Source organism: Macrobrachium nipponense, chromosome 8 (genome assembly GCF_015104395.2).
Source record: "Macrobrachium nipponense isolate FS-2020 chromosome 8, ASM1510439v2, whole genome shotgun sequence".
Taxonomy (NCBI): domain Eukaryota; kingdom Metazoa; phylum Arthropoda; class Malacostraca; order Decapoda; family Palaemonidae; genus Macrobrachium; species Macrobrachium nipponense.
In genome coordinates, this window is record NC_087203.1 from 14,260,300 (window position 1) to 14,287,799 (window position 27,500).

Here is a 27,500-nt window from a genome sequence, read left to right on the forward strand (position 1 = left end):
CATTCGATGCAAAAATACCAGCCTCGCATTTGGGTCCAGGAGGTAGACCCATCCACCACCTGCGCGGATTTGCCATCTTTCATCAACCCGAGCCAGGCAGAGTCGGCAAGCTTCCCTGAAACCACCTTCATCACGGTTACCGCTTATCAAAATCAGCAGGTAAGGCTAAGAAAAGACTTTTGAGTTTGTGAATGAACGGCATTTTTGCAAGTTTAGGCGTTTACCTGTATGTTTGTATGCGGGAATCTAAATCTAATAGTAATTATCATGTGTAATTTGCATTGGTTAGATCGAAATGTGTATAAATACAAATGTTGCGAATTTTGTTTACTTTGCCTTTCTAAACTATTGTTTATGCATATTCTTGGTAACTGCTTTCTAATGATACTCTTAAATTACCATCCTGACAGATAACGCGATTAAAGATCGACAGCAATCCGTTCGCTAAAGGTTTCAGGGACACAACAAAGCAAAAGTGAGTTCTCTCTCTCTCTCTCTCTCTCTCTCAGCTTCCTAGTTTCTCTCTCCATATCTTCTCCATCGTATTTCTCAGCCCTGTCCCTCCATCTACAAGTAACCTCCAGAGGAACTTTTGGCATCTCATAGCCTCCTTCCATATCAACTCCCCTCGTCTTCCCTATCCTTGAGCTATACAGAATGATAAGTTTTCTTCCTTAAACTCATAAGAACATACTTCTCATAGCAGGTTTTCTTGACCAAAGATCAGTCTTAGTACCCTTCATTCTTTAGCAATTATAATGTATATATATATATATATATATATATATATATATATGATATATATATATATATTTATATCTATATATATATATAATATATATATAGATATATATATATATATATATATATATATATATATATGTTATTATATATATCTTTAAAGTGAAACTAATTAAGGTGATTTTGATATCGTTATTTTAGTGTAAAATAGATTATGTAATGTTATTTTGCTGATTTGTTTGTATTCAAATATATAATATTGACTATTACCATTTACTAAATTCCAGGGAAATACTTGACAGACGGTTGCATCAAGAGATTGGTTCACACAGCACCCAGTCCCTCCCAGCTGTGTCCTTTATCTTGCCTCTTGGTCTACCCGGCCCTCCTCACCTGCCCTTGGCTAGATACCCGCCTCAGTATCCTTTCACCAGTCCTTCCTCGCTGCCCCAATTTGGCTTGCCGTGCCCCCAGCCTCCATCGCAGTATCATCGTGGAGACCCATCCATTCACGCCCCTTATGCCCTCAACAGCCCCGTCTCTCCTCCGATATCCCCAGTTATGTTATCACACCAGTGGTACCACGAGGCCCTAGAAGGAGTCGTTGCACGGGGAGGAGTTGAGGGGGGAGCAGGAGACGTAGGAAGATTGCCGTGGATACCAAACATGAGTCCTTCTGCGTTGCTTCACGGGTCCAGCAGTATGCCCTTGTTCTACCCACCGTTCATGCCAAATCTCCATATTCACCATCCCCATGCCCTGGACCTAACCAAGAGGAAAGAAAACACGTGACGATGGAACATGGCGCGCCGCCGTAATTAGACCCAAGGTTTCCTCTTGGGTGGTGCTCCAGGGGAAGGGACACTGATCGCGGTCGAGCTTCTGGCGATAACTGAAGAAGTTGTGATCTTTCAGAAGAAACAGAGTTGGAACTGAGCTATGGAACACCTTCGATGACTGGTGTCACCGTGCTGAAATGAATCTTCAGTCACGGTAAGGGCATTGGGGATGAATTCAGAGGCGCTCGCAGCTAGCAACGACTATAGGATATTTTTCGACATAAATCGGTATTAGAAAACCAAATTTACTAGTCTGATATTGTAGTAGTAAGTTATCAAATGAAAATTGTTGAAGAAATGTAAATATAGTGTGATTTGTTTAACTTTTCTGTGAATAATATGAATACCTTATTCCTATAACTGAGTCATTCCTTTTCCAATAGTTGAAATTGCTGTGTCAAAATATATATAATAATAAGAAAGGAGTCACATGACAGAAGAGGAAATAGGAAAAAGGTTCACTCACCTCAGCCTCTCTTCTCCTGGTTCTAATGTAATTTGGTCTAGGTTTTTAACCCGTCTGTTGTCCACTGGACCCCAGTTGACACAATCAAGCACGTTCTATAATTCCCAGAGACTTGCTATTATATGTACTATACATTAAACAGTAAAGTACAGTACGTACAAATTTCGCTTAACCATACTATTAGATTTAAGCCTTCGAGTTCCATAATAACGGAATCGATTATAGTTGAAGAATTCCATATTGGGAGGACGTGAGAAGTACGTGTGAAAACAGGCAAACTAAAAATAAAAAATGACAGGTTGTCAGTATAAGAATTTATAATGTCAACTACAGTAATAAGAAATCGGTCTCACAATTACCGGGAGGGAACTTGGAAGGGAGTTGGTTTTAAATCATCACAATGCTACAGAAAGAATCTCAGTAACTTAAACTATTATTAACTTCATATTCACAATCAAATCGTTCATATCTAGATTCCAAAATTAAATGCTATTTTCTCAGACAGTCTTCTACGTCGTTTCCAGTGTCTTGAGACACTTCCACTCGAGGAAGCTATTTCGGCATTTGCTGGCAATTGACTTCGATAGAGGCATCAGTAAAAATGTGACATCACAATGACTATTTTCACCACCTATACGAGCAATGTTTTGATAGCTCGGAAGATCATCAGTTTATACTATTACGTCAAGGTAATAGTACATAACATACTATGGAGACTTGAATGAGGAACAGAGGTGTGTAATCCGTCTTACAATAAAGAGGCTTTCCAAATCATGCTGCGTGAAACACGTAACCAGTAAACTAATCGCATAATATCTTACATAGGGAAATCGAGACACATTTGTTAAGTCAAAGAATGATGCAAATTCCTCCCAATGAAATACCGATTCCAGTCTATTAATTAGCTAAGATCACCTTCTTGTCCATGTGTAGTGTGATTTGGTGCTAGACATATATGGCCAACAACGCTTGCTAAGTATCTAGTATTAAGCGTTTAAACAAGGCGATTTCCGGAAAAATAGCAGCATCCGAACACGCATATACTGAGCCATACTTAATTATCAAAACTGAAAACTTTGATGCTAAATATACATAGATGAATGCCACCACTCACTAACTATACCATAGTCAGTTACTGAAGGAGATGATTTCAAGGGAAAAAGATATCAACATTTCAACGTTCAAACATTGGTGCATGGCAGAGAATCAAGCAGGGATGAACAGTTTTGTGTCGACAAGAAATGCAAGAGTCACTCTTCAGGTTTTTGGGACCAAAGAGCAGAAGTTACTAAGAACTCTCAATGGAATCTTATGCACCTTTAGAGTCACAGCTTACGACAAACCATATTCCTTTGCTATTCAAAACGAGGTCCAAAGCCTTAACGAGCACCGTTAACGTTACGGTTAATGCAGTGGTTTCCAACCTTTTCTAATCCTCGCCCCCCTTCATTGAATGGGACATTCTCTGCGCCCCCCCCCGCCTTAAATACTGTAATTTACTGGCATAGTCGGCACATGTCAATAATTCACAACATTATATATATATATATATATATATATATATATATATATATATATATATATATATATATATATATATATATTATATAATATATATATATATATATATATATATATATATACACACACATATTAATTCCTTAATATAGAATTTTAAATAGTTTATATATTTAGACAACTTAATTTCATATTTATATCTGAAATATTTGCTCAGTATTTTGAAATTCTGAATTCCATCGTAATTAATAGTTTTCAGATATAATTATCCCCTTCATCAAGCATTGACGCCCCCCCTGGCAGCCCTTCGAGCCCACCCAGGGGTTGCGCCCCACAGGTTGGAAACCACTGGGTTAATGCACAGGGACAGTCAGCATAGTGTGATCCAAGGTAGGATCTTTTGCTTCTTTAGGAAGATGTAATCTAATTTGAAAAGGCTTAGATGATCTTGGCCCACTAAATCTCTGAGTCACCAGCCTCTTAAAATAATGAAGAAAGGATTTCTGAAGGCAAATTAATGCTACATATACTGTAGGACCAATTCCTCATTTCGAAAACAAGGTGGTAATCCATTAGAATCCACAAATGATCTCATCAGGAGAGATTCGTAATGTACCGCATCATATTCTTGGCCCAATAGTTTGTTTAAAATCAAGTCTTTTACTTTAGTTTTACATGAAGAAGAGTATATTTGACAGCCACACTCAAGCTGAGACCTGCACTATGGATCATGCAACCTCAATGTTGACCTCTTGTCTGCTCTCCCCAATAAAGACCAGATACAACTTTTAAGCTCCTGTTTAAGGCTGTCAATGGGACTTTACCTTGTGAGTTTCGTGTGAAATATCATTCGCAAAAGTTTTCTTCATTTTCATACGATAAAATGGACTATCAATAAGTCTACATGTAGTTAATCGTATGGCTACAATTTTAGATGTTAAAAATTCAAAACCATGCTCATCCACTCATTTGTTGATATCATTGACAGGCTTCTTCAGGCGTTTAGAGGCTAATGTAGCCTAATAGCTATTGCAGTCGACTTAACACAGAAAGCTCTTTACAAGAGAGAAAACTGCCTCTATGACATTGTTAATGGTTCCAACAAAACACGTAACACTTAAGATGCTTCCCTGTGGATTTCCCTTCCCTCTAAATAAAAAGTCATTTACAGTGTTTCCCACACTTACTTTAATGGACTTGTCTAATAAAAAAAAATTAAATGAACGTAGTCATGAAACCGAATAAGTATTCAAGTTACACATCCTGACGCCAGAGTAGGTACCCTGTAGACCGAGATAACAGTTTGTCTATAATTGCAATGTTATTTTTTAAATATATATGATTTTGAGTCTTTAGAGTATTAAATATGCCACTTTTAGCCCTATACATTTCCCCAAGGCCAGTGTAACACAGGAAAAATTTGATACCAGGTACCTTCGAGATTGACCCAAGTCAAAGAAAATGGCAATTTCTTAAAGTGCCTAAGACGCTTATTACCTATTCTATGTTTTGGCATGAAACTTTTGAGCCACCTCATACTAGTGTCATGTTAACTGAATAGGCCGACTTAGGCATATAGGGGCCAGGGGCGTTTAGTGACAGTCAGGTTTAATTAACAGTTTGGGGATGATCCGAGAAGATTTGTTTCTGATACATAAAATGAAGCTTTTAGGTAACCTATACACCTATGTTTTGTAATTTATTGAGATATTATCATATTTATGACGTATAATGATATTAAACTGCCCTATGTACTATTCATCGACAGAAGGCAAGAGCAAATTGAAACAAATTATAACAGAAAATGCGTAAAACACCGTACAATAACTTACTATAGTATCTCCTACAAAGGATTTTACGCTCTCTATTGAGATAACGACAGAAAATGGAAGAGTAAAATATTTGGGTAACTATAATAAAGTTATAGTAATTCTCTATCTCTCGCACACACACACACACGTACACGCGCACGCGCACACGTACGCACACACACACACATACACGTACCACCGTATTTTATTATACATCGGTTTTTGTTATTCAGTTAATTCACATCTTTAATAGTTTTCACGTTACCAACAAATGGTACGGTTAGTTGTGCCGTCGCTTTTAAAATGTTGTAGTATTTTTAACGATGCTAGTTGGCCAATTAAAAGTCGTTTACTCCTTATCTTGAAAGGTTGACACGAACTGAAAATAGTTTAGATTCGATGACACTTTCCAAGCGGAAGCAACGTCACCACACGCAACACAAGAGAAAAGAACGCAATATTCATTAGTGCGAGGAAGTAAAGGAATCTTCTCAAAGGATTGCTAAGGCATGCGTATACACGAACTTTTAGCCAACATCGAACACCTTCCGCACCGATGTCATTTTACTTTTGAAAAGCTATCTCATGAACGTTTCAGCAAATGCCGCATGAAAGTTAGGTATTGTTCGTAAGGCCCTGATATATTTATGGGTTATTTGTGCTTCTTTTACTAGAATGCTGCTCGCCGGTGTGGTTGTTTGCTTCTGCCAGATATTGAACTCTTTTAGATCGAATGGCTCGTGATGGTAGGTTTCTGTTTCCGAATAGTAGCTGTTATGACTTGGACCATAGACGGATCGTCTCTTGTTTGTCACTTTTTTATAAGTTGTATCTTAATAAAGATCTTTCAAAATTCACAATTGATCCTTGATCCCCATTTCCTGTCGAAAGCAAGCAGATTCGCTGAACACTGAACAGCAGCACCAAAACACAGTAACAGTAAATGAGCCTTGATGTCGAACTTCTCAACTCCAGAGGTCCATATTTATTACACACACCGTTGGACTGTGGTACAGCCTCCGGAGGATGTCGTGCAACTGGAACTTCAAAAGTTCAAGCGAAGATGCAATACATTACTGCCCTAATGCTGTTCTCATTGCATTTTAGTACATTTTGATGATTAATTTAATTTTTCTTTTCAGTGACATCTCTTCTGTCTGTATTTCCCTTCACCTTCTCTTACCTTCTATTGGAAGCTTGAATGTCAAGTCAAGCTTCCATATGAATAGGGATAATCTTCTGAATAATAATAATAATAATAATAATAATAATAATAATAATAATAATAATAATAATAATAATAATAATAATAATAATAATAATCAGGATGGAGTTTGGAATAGAAAAATGCGCCTTAGTCAACATACAAAAAGGCAAAGTAACGAGAACTGAAGGGATAAAGCTACCAGATGGGAGCAACATCAAACACATAGATGAGACAGGATACAAATACCTGGGAATAATGGAAGGAGGGGATATAAAACACCAAGAGATGAAGGACACGATCAGGAAAGAATATATGCAGAGACTCAAGGCGATACTCAACTCAAAACTCAACGCCGGAAATATGATAAAAGCCATAAACACATGGGCAGTGCCAGTAATCAGATACAGTGCAGGAATAGTGGAATGGACGAAGGCAGAACTCCGCAGCATAGATCATGAAAACCAGGAAACATATAACAATACACAAAGCACTACACCCAAGAGCAAATACGGACAGACTATACATAACACGAAAGGAAGGAGGGAGAGGACTACTAAGTATAGAGGACTGCGTCAACATCGAAAACAGAGCACTGGGGCAATATATGAAAACCAGTGAAGATGAGTGGCTCAAGAGTGCATGGGAAGAAGGACTAATAAAAGTAGACGAAGACCCAGAAATATACAGAGACAGGAGAAAGACAGACAGAACAGAGGACTGGCACAACAAACCAATGCACGGACAATACATGAGACAGACTAAAGAACTAGCCAGCGATGACAATTGGCAATGGCTACAGAGGGGAGAGCTAAAGAAGGAAACTGAAGGAATGATAACAGCGGCACAAGATCAGGCCCTAAGAACCAGATATGTCCAAAGAACGATAGATGGAAATAACATCTCTCCCATATGTAGGAAGTGCAATACGAAAAATGAAACCATAAACCACATAGCAAGCGAATGCCCGGCACTTGCACAGAACCAGTACAAAAAGAGGCATGATTCAGTGGCAAAAGCCCTCCACTGGAGCCTGTGCAAGAAACATCAGCTACCTTGCAGTAATAAGTGGTACGAGCACCAACCTGAAGGAGTGATAGAAAACGATCAGGCAAAGATCCTCTGGGACTATGGTATCAGAACGGATAGGGTGATACGTGCAAACAGACCAGACGTGACGTTGATTGACAAAGTCAAGAAGAAAGTATCACTCATTGATGTCGCAATACCATGGGACACCAGAGTTGAAGAGAAAGAGAGGGAAAAAATGGATAAGTATCAAGATCTGAAAATAGAAATAAGAAGGATATGGGATATGCCAGTGGAAATCGTACCCATAATCATAGGAGCACTAGGCACGATCCCAAGATCCCTGAAAAGGAATCTAGAAAAACTAGTGGCTGAAGTAGCTCCAGGACTAATGCAGAAGAGTGTGATCCTAGAAACGGCACACATAGTAAGAAAAGTGATGGACTCCTAAGGAGGCAGGGATGCAACCCGGAACCCCACACTATAAATACCACCCAGTCGAATTGGAGGACTGTGATAGAGCAAAAAAAAAAAAAAAAAAAAAAAAAAAAAAAAAAAAATTAAAAAAAAAAAAAAATTAATAATAATATAATAATAATAATAATAATAATAATAATAATAATAATAATATAAAATATAATAAATAATAACAATAATAATATAATAATAATGAAGAACAGTAGGAGAAAGAAAACCATCCTAAGCATGGCATGGATAGACTATAAGAAAGTCTTCGACATGATACCATACACATGGCTAATAGAATGCCTGAAAATATATGGGGCAGAGGAAAACACCATCAGGTTCCTCAAAAATACAATGCGCAACTGGAATACAATACTTACAAGCTCTGGAATAAGACTAGTAAGCAAGAGGTTTAATATCAGGAGAGGGATCTTCCAGGGCGACTCACTACTCTTCGTAGTAGCCAAAAGTACTTCAGAAGATGGATGCCGGGTACCAACTCAAGAAAAGAGGCAACAGAATCAACCATCCGATGTTCATGGACGACATCAAGCTGTATGGTAAGAGCACCAAGGAAATAGATACCCTAATCCAGGCTGTAAGGATTGTATCTGAATTTGGAATAGAAAAATGCGCCTTAGTCAACATACAAAAAGGCAAAGTAACGAGAACTGAAGGGATAAAGCTACCAGATGGGAGCAACATCAAACACATAGATGAGACTGGATACAAATACCTGGGAATAATGGAAGGAGGGGATATAAAACACCAAGAGATGAAGGACACGATCAGGCAAGAATATATGCAGAGACTCAAGGCGATACTCAACTCAAAACTCAACGCCGGAAATATGATAAAAGCCTAAACACATGGGCAGTGCCAGTAATCAGATACAGCGCAGGAATAGTGGAATGGACGAAGGCAGAACTCCGCAGCATAGATCAGAAAACCAGGAAAAATATGACAATACACAAAGCACTACACCCAAGAGCAAATATGGATAGACTACATAACACGATAGGAAGGAGGGAGAGGACTACTAAGTATAGAGGACTGCGTCAACATCGAGAACAGAGCACTGGGGCAATATCTGAAAACCAGTGAAGACGAGTGGCTAAGGAGTGCAATGGAAGAACCTCATAATAAAAGTAGACGAAGACCCAGAAATATACAGAGACAGGAGAATGACAAGAGAACAGAGGACTGGCACAACAAACCAATGCACGGACAATATATGAGACAGACTAAAGAACTAGCCAGCGATGACACATGGCAATGGCTACAGAGGGGAGAGCTAAAGAAGGAAACTGAAGGAATGATAACAGCGGCACAAGATCAGGCCCTAAGAACCAGATATGTTCAAAATACGATAGACGGAAATAACATCTCTCCCATATGTAGGAAGTGCAATACGAAAAATGAAACCATATACCACATAGCAAGCAAATGCCCGGCACTTGCACAGAACCAGTACAAAAAGGCGCATGATTCAGTGGCAAAAACCCTCCACTGGAGCCTGTGCAAGAAGCATCAGCTACCTTGCAGTAATAAGTGGTACGAGCACCAACCAGAGGGAGTGGTAGAAAAGGATCAGGAAAAGATCCTCTGGGACTATGGTATCAGAACAGATAGGGTGATACGTGCATATAGACCAGACGTGACGTTGATTGACAAAGTCAAGAAGAAAGTATCACTCATTGATGTCGCAATACCATGGGACACCAGAGTTGAAGAGAAAGAGAGGGAAAAAATGGATAAGTATCAAGATCTGAAAATAGAAATAAGAAGGATATGGGATATGCCAGTGGAAAATTGTACCCATAATCATAGGAGTACTAGGCACGATCCCAAGATCCCTGAAAAGGAATCTAGAAAAACTAGGGGCTGAAGCTCCAGGACTCATGCAGAAGAGTGTGATCCTAGAAACGGCGCACATAGTAAGAAAAGTGATGGACTCCTAAGGAGGCAGGATGCAACCCGGAACCCCACACTATAAATACCACCCAGTCGAATTGGAGGACTGTGATAGAGCAAAAAAAAAAAAAAAAATAAATAAAATAAAAAAATAATAATGAATAATAAAAATAATAATAATAATGTGTCCGAACGATTTGGAATGAATCCCGCATAATGAGTTTTCTTTCGTCTGGCTTACTTGGACTTGCTATCCTACCTCTTTTGGGAAGAGAATTCCCTCCTGTATTTGTTCTTTAGCATTGCATCCAGTTTTACTGCAGGTTAATGGTAAAACCTATCTTGTGGTGAATTTATCTTTTAGCCATGAGGTAATTAATCACAAGTAACATTCTAGCCATTGAGTTAGTCAGTATACTCTTTGTACTCGGTTAACCGATCTTTAATCTGGCATTTCGAACCGAGTGCGTGCTTTCTGCCATTTATGGAAGGCAAATTCCACGAAGGAAAGTGTAACGATGGAGTGGTGCTAGGCCTTTCAACTTACTGTCCACATTTTCGTGAGCCAGTAAAACATACATACATACATACATAAACACACACACACACACACACACACACACATATATATAATATATAATATATATATATATATATATATATATATATATATATTATATATGTATATATATATATATATCTATATATAATATATATATAATATATATATATATGATATTATATATATCTTGTATGTATGATACAACGGATTCATTTCTCTCTCCCTCTCTATTGTAAGCAGTTAAAAGAAATAGCCTATAAGGAAGGATTTACTCCGATGTCTCCATATACTTGAGAGAGAGAGAGAGAGCCCGCAACCATATTACACTGTCCAATTTTATGGCAGTTAATTACAAATTATTATCGTTATTATATTAGGACGTCATTTATTATTATTATCACTAGGATCCCTTACAATCAGTTAAGGTATTTTTATGATAATGATAATTATTGCGAAAAATAAAACCTTGTAATAAAAAGTTTGTTTCACCCCTCGGTCTTCAAAGATTACAGTTTCCTAATGGGTCCTTACAGAACCACTCAGCACTTAGCAGGCATCCTGGGTACAAATAATCCCCAGTTTAGGTCAACAGAAGCGTAACATTTTTAATGAAAATACTCGTACAGTTCCTTTTCTCAAACGGTTTTCCCATCAAATAACGGGTTCCTTTGTTTGTGAGCGGCACCACTCTTCCAAAGACAAAAGACATCATTGAGAACTACCAGTATAGAAGAACGCTGAATTTGAAGTGCCTCATAAGTTTATTGTGGATAAAATTCTTAACTCGAGATGTATCTATAGGGAATTTGATTTCAGACTATTTATACCGTATACACACGTGTACACAGAGAGATACCTCACTTATCTCCAGTAAGTGCTGGGATGATTTCATTGTTACAAAGGTATAACAAAGTTTCCTGTTGAGATATTGATTGTGCCATGATGACTAACAGTGATTTAAGTTGATTAGTCGACTGTTGTGGTTGCAACCACTGCAGAAAGAATGCAGGGTAGAACCATATGCTGTAGTACTTCGGTCACTGTCAGTCATATAATATGCTGTTGACAGATGCTGACATTCTTACCAATCTACAATACAGTCAAAATACATTATAGAGATTAAAAACTTCTTGGACTATTCTGACAGTATTTGAGTTTTTGTGTTTATTATTATTATTATTGTGCAAAATGAAGACCTCTATAAAAGAAATGTAAATAAACTTAATTATAATTGATAAAAAGTAACTGTTGTAATCGTCGTGTTCCACGCGCTCATTCAAATCCCAAGACTTCTTGTTTTATTCTCTGGTTATCTGAAACATCAATATAGGGAATGGGGCTGCAGATCCTATACCCCAGCTAGTTGGGGATTTTCTCACCACAGAGCAATGGGAATGTTATTAATTTCATTTTTCCGATATCACGCAGGCGGAAAACTTCATTTACCATTTATGGTGCGTTCACCACTACCAATGGATCCACAGCCCTTCACGCGGCACCACTCTTCCCTCAGTTACATTATATCTGTACCCAAAACCACTGGCACTTACTAAGGCAGCAATGTCCATAGTACATAGTACTACCAAAACTACAAATTTTTCTCTTCGAACGAGTTGCACCAGAAGCTGTTAGCATGTTCTCTGCTAGATTTTTAAATAAATTTATTAGTAGTCTACCTACACAGGTACTGACCATAACCAATGATGCTTTTGCTGATCATATGTATACAGTATATATAAATATAAATATAGATAATATATATATATATATATATATACATATATATATAATGTATCAAAACACTGCTTCAATGAATTTATTTCTTTGTTTTATTTAATGAGCTCATGCACTGGCGTATTAAAATATGTATATCTTAAAAAGTTAAAAAGTCGTTTTTTCATTTATAGGAATTCGCATCTTTTGTTTGTTACCAAAAGAGTCATGTTAGAATCCCAGCAACGGTCGGTATCATTGGCAATATCATTAATATCTAAAATATAGTTTAATTTCTTGGTGATTAAAAACGAAAGTATAATTTTCTTATGGGAATCTAAGAAATTTAAGACTACTGCTCGTTTGTGAAAACGACACTTTGATAAGACAGATTAGACGATTTTTTTTGTTGGAAAAGATTTCTGAAATAATATAACAATGAGAAGAAACTGTCACGAAATATAAATATACCATTTTTCATTGTAACAGGAAAACCTTGGTATATTCATGCTTTGACATCTCATTATGATTTTAACAAAGCATTAACTTGTATCAAGAGCGTTCAAGTTACGTAGTTTCAAAAAGTTGCCTGTGATCATTATAATAACTTTCCAAGTAATTTTGATAACGTCCACTAACGAGCCTTAATAGCCAATTAGCCAGTATTTACTACGTAATTAATTTTGTGTATTGAACAGATCAAAATTTTTCACAGAATTCCTAAAATCACAGACCTATTTATTTGCAAGATGTTCCCAGTAACTTTTATAACACCTTTACGTAAAGCTGTTAAATGATCTATACCCCTCTCATTTGAGTGCTTGCAGATAAAATTATTTAATTTATTTGATTATTTCAGTGTTATTGTATGTATGTTTTACTCTGTATCCCATTTTGAATAGTGCTTGCATTGTATTTTACGATACGATCTCTTTTTTTTTCCCCAAATGAAAAAAATATCTACCGTAATTGTCAGTGATATCAAACTTTTTAGCACGTACTATTTACGAATATTAAATTTAATTTGATTTAATGTCTTTGCATTATTCTCTTAACATAACTTTTTTTTAGTCAAATTCAACGTTGGAAGACTACTTTTTATTCTTACCACAACACAGCAGTAGACCTTTCAGATTTCTAATTGTAATTTGAACATCATGTTATATATATATATATATATATATATATATATATATATATATATATATATATATATATATGTATATAGATCATATTACACGTATATTATATATTATAACGTATATATATATATATATTATATATAGATATAATAATAATATATATATATATTATAATATATTATTATATATATATATATATATAGGAGTAGGAACAAACATGGCGAAGTATTACAGTTTATTGCAACCGACGCGTTTCGCATTCAGCAGAATGCATCCTCAGGGTCTGTATAATAAATAATGACCAAAATAGATCAATTTGAAAATTGTCAAAAATATCATTTACAAACTAGTTAAAATGAAAACCGAAACTTCACAGATATAAATACACTAACAATTGACAAAACAACACGAGAAATTAAAAGCACATATATACGTTAATTAAAAGTTAAGATAGAAAGTTAAAAAACCTAAATAAATAAATTAGTAAAATACAAAGTTAAAAAATATTTGAGGAGCCCTGGGGGTCGACCTACCATGGCAAGAGATAAACAAAAACTCAAAAGAATGTATACAAAAACAATAGGCTTAAGAAAGATACAAGGGGGTGGAGGTGGTCTGGTTGTTCAACTGCGGAACAAGTTGTTTAATGAAATGACTTTCGAGGATCAATAGTTCTTTTGGGCGGGAGGTTTGACCCACAATATTAAAATCATCATATTTAATGGGAACTTTACAGTTTTTACAATGTTCACGTATACTGGACTGTTCGGGATTTGATAGTGAACATCCAGTACGGAAACTAACTCCCTTGTGGCAGTCTATGCGAACCCTCACCACCTTCTGGGAAGAACCCACGCAAGCTCCCAGACTACATCTGGGACAAGAATATTTGTACACTATACTAGAGGACATGAGGGGTCATAAACGATCTTTAAATCTAAACATGGAGCTAATTGTGAGTGGATTAACAGGAATGCGCCAAAGTATTTTTGTACGATTTTTGTAAATTCGGCCCTGAAGGACTCATCGTGCAAATATGGGGATCGGGCATAAAAAGGAAGCTTTGGAACATTTATTTCATTGGTGTTAGTGCAAAACTTTTTATTAAGAACCTTGTAAATAATCCTGTTGACGAGCTTGACCCAAGTAGCCTTGTTATGAATAATTATCACATCACCGTGATTCATATAAATCATTCGAGCTACAAATGTCCTTTAATATCTAATTCGCTCTACCTCGGAATTGATATATTTTCATATATGTACCGAAGGGGAATTTTTAGATGATAATGATTTCGTCCCCTCATGGGATTGAACCACCGTCCAGTGGACGGGAACGAAATCAGGTAGAGCGAATTAGATATTAAAGGACATTTGTAGCTCGAATGATATATATGAATCATGGTGATGTGATAATTATTCATAACAAGGCTACGTGGGTCAAACGTTCGAATTGGCTAACATGGTAGAGGGGGTTTCATATAGATTCTAATCACGAAAACACCGAGTTCGACGGTGATTTGTAAGTTCAGAATCGATATAAACTTATAGCCTCTCTGTTGGCCGACTTGATAACGACAGTGTCCGTCCTGACTTTGTTCCCGTCCACTGGACAGTGGTTTGATCCCATGAGGGGACGAAATTATTATCAACTAAAAATTCCCCTTCGGTACATATATGAAAATATATCAATCCGAGGTAGAGTGAATTAGATCTTAAAGGACATTTGTAGCTTGAATGATATATATATATATATATATATATATATATATATATATATATATATATATATATATATATATATATATATATATATATATAATATATATATATATACATATATATATATGTATATATATATATATATATATATATATATATATATATATATATATACATAATATATATATATATATATATATATATATATATATATATATATATATATATATATATATATATATATATATATATTATACAGTACTAAACAGAAGGCCCTCCATGGACATTAAACGGTTGTTAATACTTACCTCAGATCGGTATAAGAATGTAATCTAAAAGTGCGTTAAACATAGTGAAGAGTCGCCGAGACTTTCAACTTACAACTGGCCTGTCGCTTACCATGGCTTCTCTCTCTCTCTCTCTCTCTCTCTCTCTCTCTCCTCTCATATATCCTACTAATTTATCTAGGTTTGAGATCAACACGAGTTTTAAATCGGCTGAAAAGGCGTATAGTAAAAGTAGACATAGGCCTAGGGGTCTAAGCAAACAGTTTTCAGTTGCAAAAGTAAAAAACAAATTCTTTGACAGCTACTTTTCTATGAGAGTGCCTTATGACAAACGTACTTCACACTGCTTTCTGATATAGGTTGGTAAAACCTAAAATATGTTTATAATAAACAAAAACTAAGTTTTTGGAAAAATTTTCCTTCTTAGCCAGTGAAAGGAAAAAATCCCTCGAGAATAAAATCGTCTGTCAATAATCCCCCGGAAGAAATCCCCCAACCGGATTTAGGTATTCATTTATTTTTTTTAACTAATTTCAAACAACAAGCAAAACGACTAAACTGTCTAGGAAACTAACTATTATATATAGAATACATGTTTGTACACCAATTTCAAACAAGTAAGATGACTAAACTGCCTAGGAAACTAACTATTATTGGTATAATTATATTCCTTTAAAAAGGTCTAACAACCTTCATCAACGAAACTCACTCTGGTGGCCATCAGCCCTCTTGGGGGCCCACGGCGGCTTGCAGTAGACCTCTCCACGTTCCCCTGTTGAGTTCTGCATCTCTTCAGTTATCTACTAAGGATCATCCCCTCCCAATTCTCTTAGATCTCTGAACACATTAATCTTTCCATTTCACCCTCGGTCTCCCTATCGGTCTTCTCCCTTCTACTGATCCTTCCGTAACCACTTGAGGCACTCTGCCCTCTTCCGTTCTAACCACATGTCCAGCCAACGTATCCTCTGTGTGATCTTACATAGTTATTAGCAGTTTTCTGGGTAAATCTCTCATTTCCTTGTTGTGCCTTTTTCTCCAAACACCTTCGTTCATATCATAAATGGGACCTGTTTATCTACGCAAAATGTTTATTTTCAAAAACCAGTAGTCTCTGTTCTTGACGTTTAGTCAGTGTCCAGGTCTCACATCACAGTACTACTGGCCTGATAATGGTGTTGTAAATTCTTAATCTGATAGACCTTGTGATGTATCTTCTCTTTAAAAGATTTTGTAGACTGAACAAAGTATCTGTTCCTTGCTGTAATTCTAGCCAGAACCTCTCTCACCATCTCATTTCTGGATGTTAACATACTTCCTAAATATTTAAATTACCTCACCTTCTCAATATCTGCTATATTTTGTTGTTGCTGTTGTTGTTGGTGGTTCCTTGACAAACTCATCATTTTGGTTTTACTTCTGCTGATCTCTAGTCCCACTCTGGCAGCAGTTTCTTTGAATGGTATACACAAAAATTCTATATTTTGTATATCTGCCCCTAAGATGACCGCACCTTCAACTTTCTGGATACTCCGCATTATTTTCTCTAAAATTAGATTAAACAACATTGGAGATAAATGACATCCCTGTCTCAAACCTGCGTTAATTTCAAAGCACTCAGTTTCTTTCCATTCCACCTGGACACAACTCTTACTATTCCTGTGGCATACTTTGACCATGTTTGTAAGCTTTTCTAGTGTACCAAATTCCTTCATAACATTCCATATTGATGGTCTATGGGCGCTATCATAAGCTTGTTTAAAGTCGACAAAAACCTGCCACATATCTCTATCATACTCCGGTGTTCTCCCATTATCTGCCTAATACTATACATTTGGTCAAGTGTCGATCTTCCTTTTATGAATCCTCATTGATATTCACCTAATGCTCTCTATGTAAGGTTCAAATTTATCTTATAATTTTGGCTAGTAACTTATAGCAAGTTGGCAGAAGTGTAATCCCTCTATAATTAGCAGTCTATCATATCCCTCTTGTCATGTACCGGGATAATGTTGCCCGTTTCCCATGTTGTTGGCTTCTTTTATGTTCTCCAGATCATTATTAGAAGCTCAAAGATTTTTGTGTAACATCTCGCTGCCATTTTTAAGGAGCTCTCCTGGTATGTGATCTAAACCAGGTGCCTTATCATTCTTCAGGCTATGAATTGGTTCTTCACATCTCTCAGCAGTGGTTCCTCCACCCTCAAGTCTGGTGTCTGCATAATATGTCTCTGTTCAATAGGATTTACTGGGGTCATCTCTGTTTTACAGCTCACAGAAATAGTTCTTCCATATCTCCAGTACTTTTTCCACCTGTGCAGTAATACTGCCATTGGCATCTTTCACTATTCTGCTTCTTGCTTGGTATCCATTCTTTATTTTCCTGATACCCCTATAGCCTTCCCTTATCCTAGTATTTCTCATGTTTCTGTCCATGCCATCCAGTTCGTTATTTAATGCATCTCTCTTCTTTCTTCTGTTTATTCTCATTGCTGCCCTTCGTTTCTCCCGGAAGTTCTCTCTTAGTGCCTGATTATTCCTGTTCTGTAAGAATTTTATTCTTGTTTCCTTTCATACACCATTCTTCTGCAGTCATCATCAAACCAGTGTTCGTTATATGTGATCTCAAAGTGACCGATGATTTCCTCAGCTGCTTCTTTAACATTTTGTTTTGTCTCCACATTTTTCCCCCGGAGTCCTATTTCTTCATCTTCATTTAGCAGTTGTATAACATAAAATCTGTTCCTAATTTGTATTAGGTATTCCATCCTACATGTCTCACCTTTGAGCTTATCAATATCAAATTTTTCTGTTCTTTCATTCCTACCGTTCCTTTTCATATTCAACTTGATCTTGACTGGCAATCACTAAGTTATAGTCTGAATCACAATCAGCTCGCCTGAAACTATGTACATCCATCAATGAACCTCTGAATTTGTGATGCATAAGTATGTGATCAATCTAATTTCTTGTAATTCCATCGGGTAAATTCCATGTGTGCTTGTGAATTTCATTATAGGGAATGCTGTGCCACCTACAACCGTCCCATTGGAGTTAGCATATGAAGCCAGCCTTATTCCATTCTCACTATTAACCTACTTTATGTCCAATCTTAGCATTAAAGTCGCCCAATATTAATAATCATGATCTGGTGTTTGTTCCACAACCTCCTTGAGCTTTTCGTAAAAATAATCTCTCTCATCATCATCACTTCTGTATGGGATGATGCTACTATTGCTTACAGTTTAAACCATTTGCTCTGTAATTTAATTTTTGCTAACCTTTCACTTACTGGCATGAAGCTTTCAACCACTCTATACACTATATCTGTCAGACAAAAACCCACGTCACCCCTGTGGATACCATCATCTCTGCCACTATACAGGACTGTATAACCATCTATCTTACGCACACAATTTCCAGTCCATCTTGTCTCCTCCAGAGCAGTTATATCTCGCTAATACTTCTTAACTTCATTGATGAGTGTTTGAGCATATCATGCTCTATATGGCCTAAGCACATTCCAAGTGTCTAATTTCAGTGGCGTTCTCCAATTCAATCCATTCCTCACTATGCCGTCAACAAAAGGATCCGTCCGTATTAGGTCTGCCGTAAGCTTCCGTAACAAAATGCTTTTTACAAGGCAGGTGGCGTTAACACTACTCTCAACCCTACTCTTTGACCGGGCTTGGGACCGGCATGTTAGATAACACTCCCATGTTAGAGTTTCAGCTGCTTTAGCAGTCTGTCATGCTACATCTTTTCAAACCTAAGACACAAGAAAAGACCTAATCCAAGAATCGTGCCACTGTATTTGAGGAAATTTAAAATTCAGTAATAACACCCCATGGAATTCATCAGGTCTAACAAGGGCGGAGCGAAAATAGCTTTTGGAGGCTATGTTTATGTTAAACAACAGGAATTAGCCAGTGAAGTGGTATCATATGAACGTGAACTAAGGCGTTCTAAATCACAGTGCAAAGCCAAAACAAAAGTGAAACACAATGAAACTGTTAATAAAATGAATGAACATACATTCGGCCCAGATGTCATCTGGATAGAAAATCTAAAAGCACTCCAAGAAATGAAAAATAGAGCTAAAGATACAAAAGAGACTTCTCAACAAATAACTTAGCGAGCCGTTGAGGCTATGAATGGTGTTGCAGCAAGTCTGCCTACAGTAAGCCATTTGAGAAGAACTCTTAGATAGTGTAGACAAAGAAGCCAAAATTCTCTTCCAGCCCGGCAAAATACTGAGGACATTGTTACCCCTCAAGTGCACAAAAAATGGTCAGAACTTTTTGTATAATTCTGACCTAATAAAGAAAAGAATTTTAATATTTGGTTCTGAAAAGAATATTTTATATCTAGAACAATTTGTTTTATCAAATTTGCACCATACATGCTTTTAAAGGTTGTCGAGTTATACCTTGTCTATATTGCCTTTTACCGAATAAGAACGAGGCAACGTATATACGTTTCTACTAGAGAAGGAGCTAAGTTTTAATAGTAATCGACATCCGAGAAGTATAAGGGTCGAATATGAGATATCTATGATGAATAGCATTGCAACAGTTTTCCAAATGCAGAAGTTAAAGGGTGTTTCTTCCACTTTAGCCAGATATTTACAAGAAAATTCAGGAAGTTGGTCTCTCACAATAATACAACAATGACTCTAACTTTTCCTTTTTAAAAATGCCGCCTTAAAACTGCTTTCATCCGCCAGAGAAAGTAGATGAAGCTTTTTTGATGTAGGTGCCAGAGGAATTTTTGCCTGAAGAAGCAAATGACGTAATGGATTATTTTGAAGATACACTGGCAGACCAACTAGAAATTACAGAAGACCACCAAGATTTGTTATATTGGCATATGCATTCGAGAGTGCACGATGGCCTTCCAAAAACGAATAAAGCAGTGGAAGGAGGGCATCGAGGTTTTGCCTCATTAATTGGTTGTTTCCTCCCTAGCATTTAAACTTTCAAACGTTGTATTCGAAAAGAACAGGCTTTACAAGACATTCACGTTATCCAATTCCTTGCTTGTCATCCTCGAAAGCAACAGATAAAGATATATAAGAATACAGCTCTTCGCATCAAAAGTATTGTAGATGATGTGGATAATCCTTCAATTTTGGAATTTTTACAAGAAATATCTTTTAATTTAAGTATTTAAATAAATGCTATGTACCTACTCATTATAAATTATGCTGCAAACTGTTAAGCTCTTTTATTATACATATATTTTGACGTTTTCAGTTAGTGTTTGAGTCTCAGATTTTAAATGAGTATTACGACGTACTTTACAAAATCTCTGTTTTTCAGTTATGGTTTAAATTTTTTTTACAATACTCTTGTGATGATTGCCATTTTCCTTTGGTGTATTGTTCCTCCTGGGAATTATTGACGAGGGATTTTTTTCCCTGTGGGTATTTTTTCCTCTGGGGATTCTGATTCTTTCCTAGAAACCTGTTAGGCTTACATGCAAGATATTCACACTTGGACGAAAAGTGCCTTACTTGGTTTCCGTAATTCATGGCGATGAAAACAATTTCGTTTAAATTTACGTTCGTTACTGTTACAATTCAAAGAAAACGACAAAATTTCATAAGAGAAAATGAAATTTGATGGGTGGCGTAACTCAAATATTCATCATAGGTAATGCTGTTTAAAAACGTTGCATATTCTCACAAGCGCACTTTTTGAACAAATAATGATAATGGAAATACCATTTTAATATTTTCGTAAAAAATATGTGAACTGTTTTTTTTATGACGTAATCCCGCCTTTCCACGTACCTATTCCCGTCCTCTCTGGTAGGCAAAGCACCACGTAGTCACCATTTGGCGGAAAGAATGAGATGGTTCTTGGATTATTTTGTGCTTTTATTATTTCGTCACTCCAGCTCCCCGTGGAATACACGTATATCAGTTATGTTATATTTAATTTCAACATACGAGAAGACGATAAGTCCTTTCCATAGGACTAAATTCAGTCGAAATTGACTAGCCCGTATGGGTATAAAAAGGCGCCGCATGCCTTAATCGCCCTCCTTTAATCCAGCAATTCCATACAGATAATTAGGGAAGAGGGACACTCCAGAGATACCGCGAGTTCCGTTTTCCACAAGGGAGCCTGTGAGTGACTTCGGGTGACCATGTATAAGTTGTGTAAGTAATAAGTAATTATTTTGTATCATTGCCAACGTTGGCTCAAGTGTGCCGTTTGATGTCATTGTGATTTCAGACAACGTTTGAGAAGTATTTAAGAAGAAATATTGTGCCTTTTGTGTGATTTTCTTAGATTCCCGTGGTCGTCTGGCCACTATGACTTTTCTACAGAGTAAGGGTAATCCGACCCCATAGTTCTTATGTCACCCTGTAAATTTGTATATATTGCATCAGCTTCTTTATTTTTGTAATAAACTCATCAAAATTTGTTGGTGTTTCCTTGTGCACGGGCTGGATCCATTCCCTTTAGGAAGGGCTATCAAACCTCCCTTCATCTGCCAAGAACCTGTAGTCTGTCGTCGAACAATTTGAGTCATTTTGGTCCTTTGATTAACCGGATATTCCTAAGGAACCAGTCCCCGAGCAATGACAGCTCGAGTATGGCATTTGATGTATTATTGCTGGGTCACTCACAGCTACCCTCCAACCTTCTGCAGAATGAGGGTGAGGAAATAGAGATTTATCGAAGGATGGGTGGGCTAATCCTAACTTCCGAGGTATTGCCTTTTTGGCGTACACATCATCTTGCAATTGTGTAAATTGGGGGTAATGACCTCACGAGAGATAGCACACAGACAATTTGGGGTAGGCTGAAATCCTTGCTAGAACGCGTGTGGTTGAACACAGTTACCGTGGCTGTATGTAACGCAGAAGAAGATGGATGCCGAGAAGCAAATCGCTTCGGTATAAATACAGTTGAGTATTGTGCATGAGTAAGGTCCTTCAACACACAGGTAAGAAAGGTACTGTGCGAGACAGAGACGTCATGGTGTGCAACATTTGACGCTCATGTGCAAGACGTATTTCTGAATTAAATCATGAGATTGATCCGCAGCAAGCTGGCTAAACAGATCGGATGGGAGAACAACTAGATGGGTCAATGCTGAAATTTGTAGCAATTTAACATAAAAAAGCGGCATCATTTCCTCTCTCCCTTGCTAGTGCAGAAATCGTCTTTCCAGTAAAGTAAATTTAAGAATAACTTTCCCTGTAGTTAAAATGGCGGCAATATTGGGACTCAGATTGACTCCATCGTGGTTCTGAGTGCCACGATCAGTTGAGCCCAAAGGAATCTTATAAATTCGCTAAATGAAAAAGTCTATCAAAATCTACTAGAACGCATCAAAGCTGACGAGCAGCAATTAAGATCTTTGTACCTCACTCACACTGTTAAACTGGAGCCCTCCATTGGAAGTACAATAGTTACAGCTTTAGAAGAAGCGGGCCAGACTATTACTTTGTTGTTAAGCCGTATCGGCAATTTGGCCAGCGTATTGCAGCCAAAAAGTTGTCTGCCGCAATTGAAAGAATTACCACTGCCCACATTCAAAGGCGAAAAGAGCAAATTCATCCACCCTTAAAGAACCGTTCAATGCACATGTTCATCAATGTAGTGATTTGGATGATGTAGCGAAATATATGTATTTGTTGGGATCTCTGGAAGGGGAGCTGCTCAAAGTAATTCAGTCTTTGAGTGTAACTGCTGCTAATTATCGCATTGCCCTAGACTTATTAGATATGTACTACAGGGAACCAGCAACAAACTCTAGTTATTTTTCATTGACAACTGACCGACATCTTTGTGCCCAAATGTAACTGTATTGAACTTAAAAACTTTTGCATTGAACTCACCGTTCTCATTGAATAGATCAAACAACTGGATCAATGTAAGCTATTGAGCCTCATTAATCACAAACTACCTCAGGGTCAAGTTTACCAGAAAGTAGTAGAATATCTTCGTAAGTGCGAATTTTCCTTAGATGAACTGTTCAAGGCATTAGATTTCCTCATCCGAAGCATGGAAGTCAATCCTTGCAGAGAGGAGAAGACTTGTCGCTGACAGCACGTAAAAAGGGGTTGGAAACCATTTTACCGCATACGACGACGTGTCTGTTTTGTAATGGTAACCACATCGCCTTTAATTGTTCAAAACATCCAAATGTAGCAGCTAAGAAACGCCAGTTAATCCTAGCTAAAAAGTGCTTTCATTGTTTTGCCTCCAGTCATGGCAGTAGACAATGTAGTAATAAGAGAAATTGTAAGTTGTGTGATGGATGCCAGCACAGCTTAATTTGTGAAAGAGACAACCACCATCCCAGGTCTGTTGCACCTACTACTAACCATTGAGTTATCAATCCTCCTCTAAATCTTCTCATGTCGTTTTGCAACCCGTGAAAAACCACGGAGCTAACCATAACGTAAATCAAAAAGTTCAGCCAAAAACATAAAATGAAAAGCCATGCGTAACCGCTAAAATGGTCAAGGATGAGCCGTCGACCGAACTGCCAGCTACTTTGTTACATACAGCTACTGCCACCATATACACGGGAAGTCAACACAGCTTTATCTCAAATTGGTTAGCAAGAAAATTACAACTTCCTGTAATCAAACATGTATCCTTAAATATTGCTCCTTTTGGTTCTCAGATTGTACGAGGTAATTTTGATGTAGTATCGTGTCGTATTCACATAGGCCGTAGAGTAATTCGATCCAAACTTGTCGACTCTTTCGTCCTGGGTTAAGTAAGATTTGTGTGGATGTGGCTGTTACATGTGAAGAATGTCAGGGGGGAAAGTATCAGTGTGCATGCAAGTCCACCTGTATTGCGCCTGCAGATCAAAGAACCGTTTGAAATGCTTGTGATTGACTGTGTTTCTTTGCCAAAGACTGTGAGAGGGCATGTGGGAATGATTGTGATGGTGGACCACATGAGCAAATTTGCATATGCAGTCCCCATCAAGAATAAGAGGAGTGAGACTGTTGCGCAAATGTGATGTTGCTGATGTGTGTGTGTAAGCCTGTGAGAATGTTGAGTGATAATGGGCCTGAGTTTGTGGGATGGGAATTTGAGGAAATGCTGAGGGAATGGGGTATTGTACATGTTTATTCTACTCCATATATGCCCAGTGCAAATGGTTTGGCTGAAAGGACTGTTAGGAAGTTGACTGAAATTCTGCAAATGATGAGTAAGTGTGATAATGATTGGGATGTGCATGTGGGGCGTGCAATGTGGGTGTACAATGCTACGTTGCAAAAGAGTATAGGTATGTCACCCTGTAAATATGTGTTGAATTTTGAGAGAATTATTAGGCAAAGGTTGGGGATATCAGAGTCAGAGAGTGATCGGGATGTGTGGAAGAGAACAAGTGGGAGGTTTGAAAGTTTTAGGGATGGGGATAAAGTGTTGAAAGAGAAGATAGGGAGGGGAAGAATGAATGTGAGTAAAGTAAGGGAAAAGTTTGAGGGGCCTTTTGAGGTTTTGGAAGTAGGATCAAGCTGGTTAAGTTATGTTTTGGGGAAGTTGCGAAAGGATGGGGGTATGGATGAGGTCACAGCACATCATAATCAGCTCCTCAGGTGGAGGGATGTGCCACAGAATGTCTGTGAGAATGCAATGAGTGAGTGGTTGAAAGTGAATGAATATGAGCCAAGCATCAGTGAGCAAATGGATTTGTGGGATCAGCAGTTAGTATTGACTGAGTATGGAAGAAAGCAGAAAAAGGTAAGAAAAGGGAAAGAAAGGGAAAGGGTAGAGATGGTTGATAAAGTGTGCAATACAGATAAACCTGGGGAGGGAATGGATGAGACTTACAGTGTGTGTGTGGGTTTGAGTTAACAGAGTTTAGTGAGATTTCGACAGGAGGGGAACCAAGTAGTAGGGAAGTGGTTAGTAGTATGAATGAGTCTCTTCAGGAGTTTGGCAGGGATATGAATGAGGTGAGTGATTTGGGAGATATTGGGGTAAGAGTTAGAAGGGGTATATGAGATAGTGAATGGGATTTGGGAGGACAGTAGCGAGGGAGATAGTGTAATTTTGAATGAAAGTGGTATGGAAGAAGTGAATGACGATGCGACTGAGAGAGTGTATGAGGGGCCTCGAACAAGATCCAGGGGGCCAGCATCTGTACATCCCTGGGTTTTAAGGAGTGCTATTTAGTGTGGATGTTGTATGTGAAAATATGATGTCAAATGTAACAGGGGAGGAAATATGGGGGAATTGATGAATTTGTTGCATTTGAGAACATTCTCAAGGGTTGCTTGTGAGAGAGAGAGAGGATGCAAGAGCGGCTGGTTGTTTCGGCTGTTCTCGTTTGGTTGTTTGCGTTCATTGGAAGCGATAAGAAGGGTCTTAAATGTTGTTTTGTGTATTTATTATACAGTATTTTATGTTTATTATTATTGTTAAGATGGTAAAGAGAAAGTTTGTGCCAGTTTTTTTTGTTTGTTTTGTTTTGAGAGAGAGAGGGAGAGCATGAGAGAGGTAGAGGGTGTGAATGATAAATGGGTGGTTGACGAGTGAACTGCTTGTTTGGCGGGCGTTTTGGCTTGTTGAGTGACTCGGTCGCCGAGCATTCGGAGTCAGTAAGAGCAGCCAGTCAATGAAGGCATTCGGAGTGAGAGATAGTCAGTCAGGACAGTCATCTGTGTGGATTTCACATTTTTGGGGTATTCAGTAATCGAGTTCTGTTGTGCTTGTGTTCATCTGTGGTTGTCGAGTTGGTGAGCGATTTGTCGTGTCTGATGTTTGTGAATTGGTGTGTAATTTTGGTGCTTGTTTGGTGTTTTTTGTGTTGGTATTCAGCGGTTTGTTGGTGACAGTTGATTTGGTGTTTGGCGGTTTGCTACTGGCGGTGGAGTTTGTTTTTCGATGGCTATACTTTGTTGAAAGCACAGCTTCTCACCTGATTGTGTCAAGTTTCCTGGTGTGTAAATGTGTTTGAGATTTTGTTTTTTGCTTTGCTGAACCAAGTGTCCTTTAGTGATTAAAGTAACATAATGGGAAAAGTGTGGCTGTAGGAAATTTGTAAGCCAGGATTGATTAACGTAAATGTGGGGAGGTCTTGCTTGCTTGCTTGCTTGCTTAGCTTGTGATCCCGCCACATCGTGAGTCTTGATGAGCAGTCCAGTAGGGAGGGCTAACAAGAATTTGGAAGGAGGTGGTGATGAGTTACGTATGCAGTGTGCGGTGAAGCCTAGTCTAAGCTCACCTTTAGGAAGACACATTTAGAACAGGGAAACTATTCCATTTTTCTCTAGATAAACCACAAATAATTGACGTTTCAGTATATATGATAAAACAGAAAATCGTTATCTATCCATCTAAACTTGATGCCTAACTAGTAATCACCTAGAACTAAATGGAAAGTTTTCAGAAAAACGCATTACTGGTACGTTGGCAACATTCAAAATCAATCGTGGTCTCTTGTTCAAAGAGGGTGTAGGATTGCCAACATAACAATAAGGCGAAACATGCTGTTAAGAGACGAATAATTATTGATTTTCCACCGGAATGAAAATAAAGGAAACATTATTTGTTTTCATAAAGTCGCTTTGGTTAGAAAAAACAAGAAAGCACAAGATATGACATACTAGGACATTCCTCTCATTTACTGTTGTTAAAAGTTACAACTCTTGGCTTTTCGACGTGCATAGATAATAACGTGACAGTTTGTTTAGCTTATACAGACTTGCAGATGTCGATTAAAAAAAATCCTCCAATGATCATGCAACACATTTCTCTTATCTGTTTTTTTCTTTCATGTGGTGAAATTCCTAAACTTCACGGGAGTATGATGTTGAAATCCAGTGGGTATCTGTTTACCATCCGGATCAGCCAGCCTTCCAATCTAAAGAGATTAGACGAAAAATTGAAACTGCATTGCAAATATTTCTAAAAACTGGATGTTATAAGAAATCTTTCTCTCGATTCCTATTCAAACAAATATGGCCCATTTTCTCCCAACTAGGAGCTCTGTGTGAAACTACTGTTGACAATTCTGCTTCCATTTCATTGCCAGGTTTTATTATTCTTTTGGGGTATCAGTTCTGAAAAACTTGTATGTCCTTTCCGCCAGCTTTAGCA

At 37.6% G+C, this 27,500-nt stretch overlaps 2 protein-coding genes across 3 annotated transcripts in view; one reads left to right on the forward strand and one right to left on the reverse strand.

Annotated features, from left to right (window-relative positions):
- LOC135222622 (T-box transcription factor TBX1-like) overlaps positions 1 to 2,148 on the forward strand; it is a 13,001-nt gene extending 10,853 nt beyond the window's left edge. For both annotated transcript variants that reach the window (XM_064260734.1, XM_064260736.1), the window contains exons 6-8: positions 1 to 159; positions 411 to 475; positions 1,029 to 2,148. The exon at positions 1 to 159 is cut by the window's left edge and continues 9 nt beyond it. In XM_064260734.1, coding sequence (XP_064116804.1) covers positions 1 to 159; positions 411 to 475; positions 1,029 to 1,533 — 729 coding nt within the window. In that variant the 3' untranslated portion in view covers positions 1,534 to 2,148. The remainder of the gene's footprint in view (positions 160 to 410; positions 476 to 1,028) is intronic.
- LOC135222621 (uncharacterized) overlaps positions 1 to 27,500 on the reverse strand; it is a 90,886-nt gene that overhangs the window by 60,329 nt on the left and 3,057 nt on the right. The window lies entirely within an intron of this gene.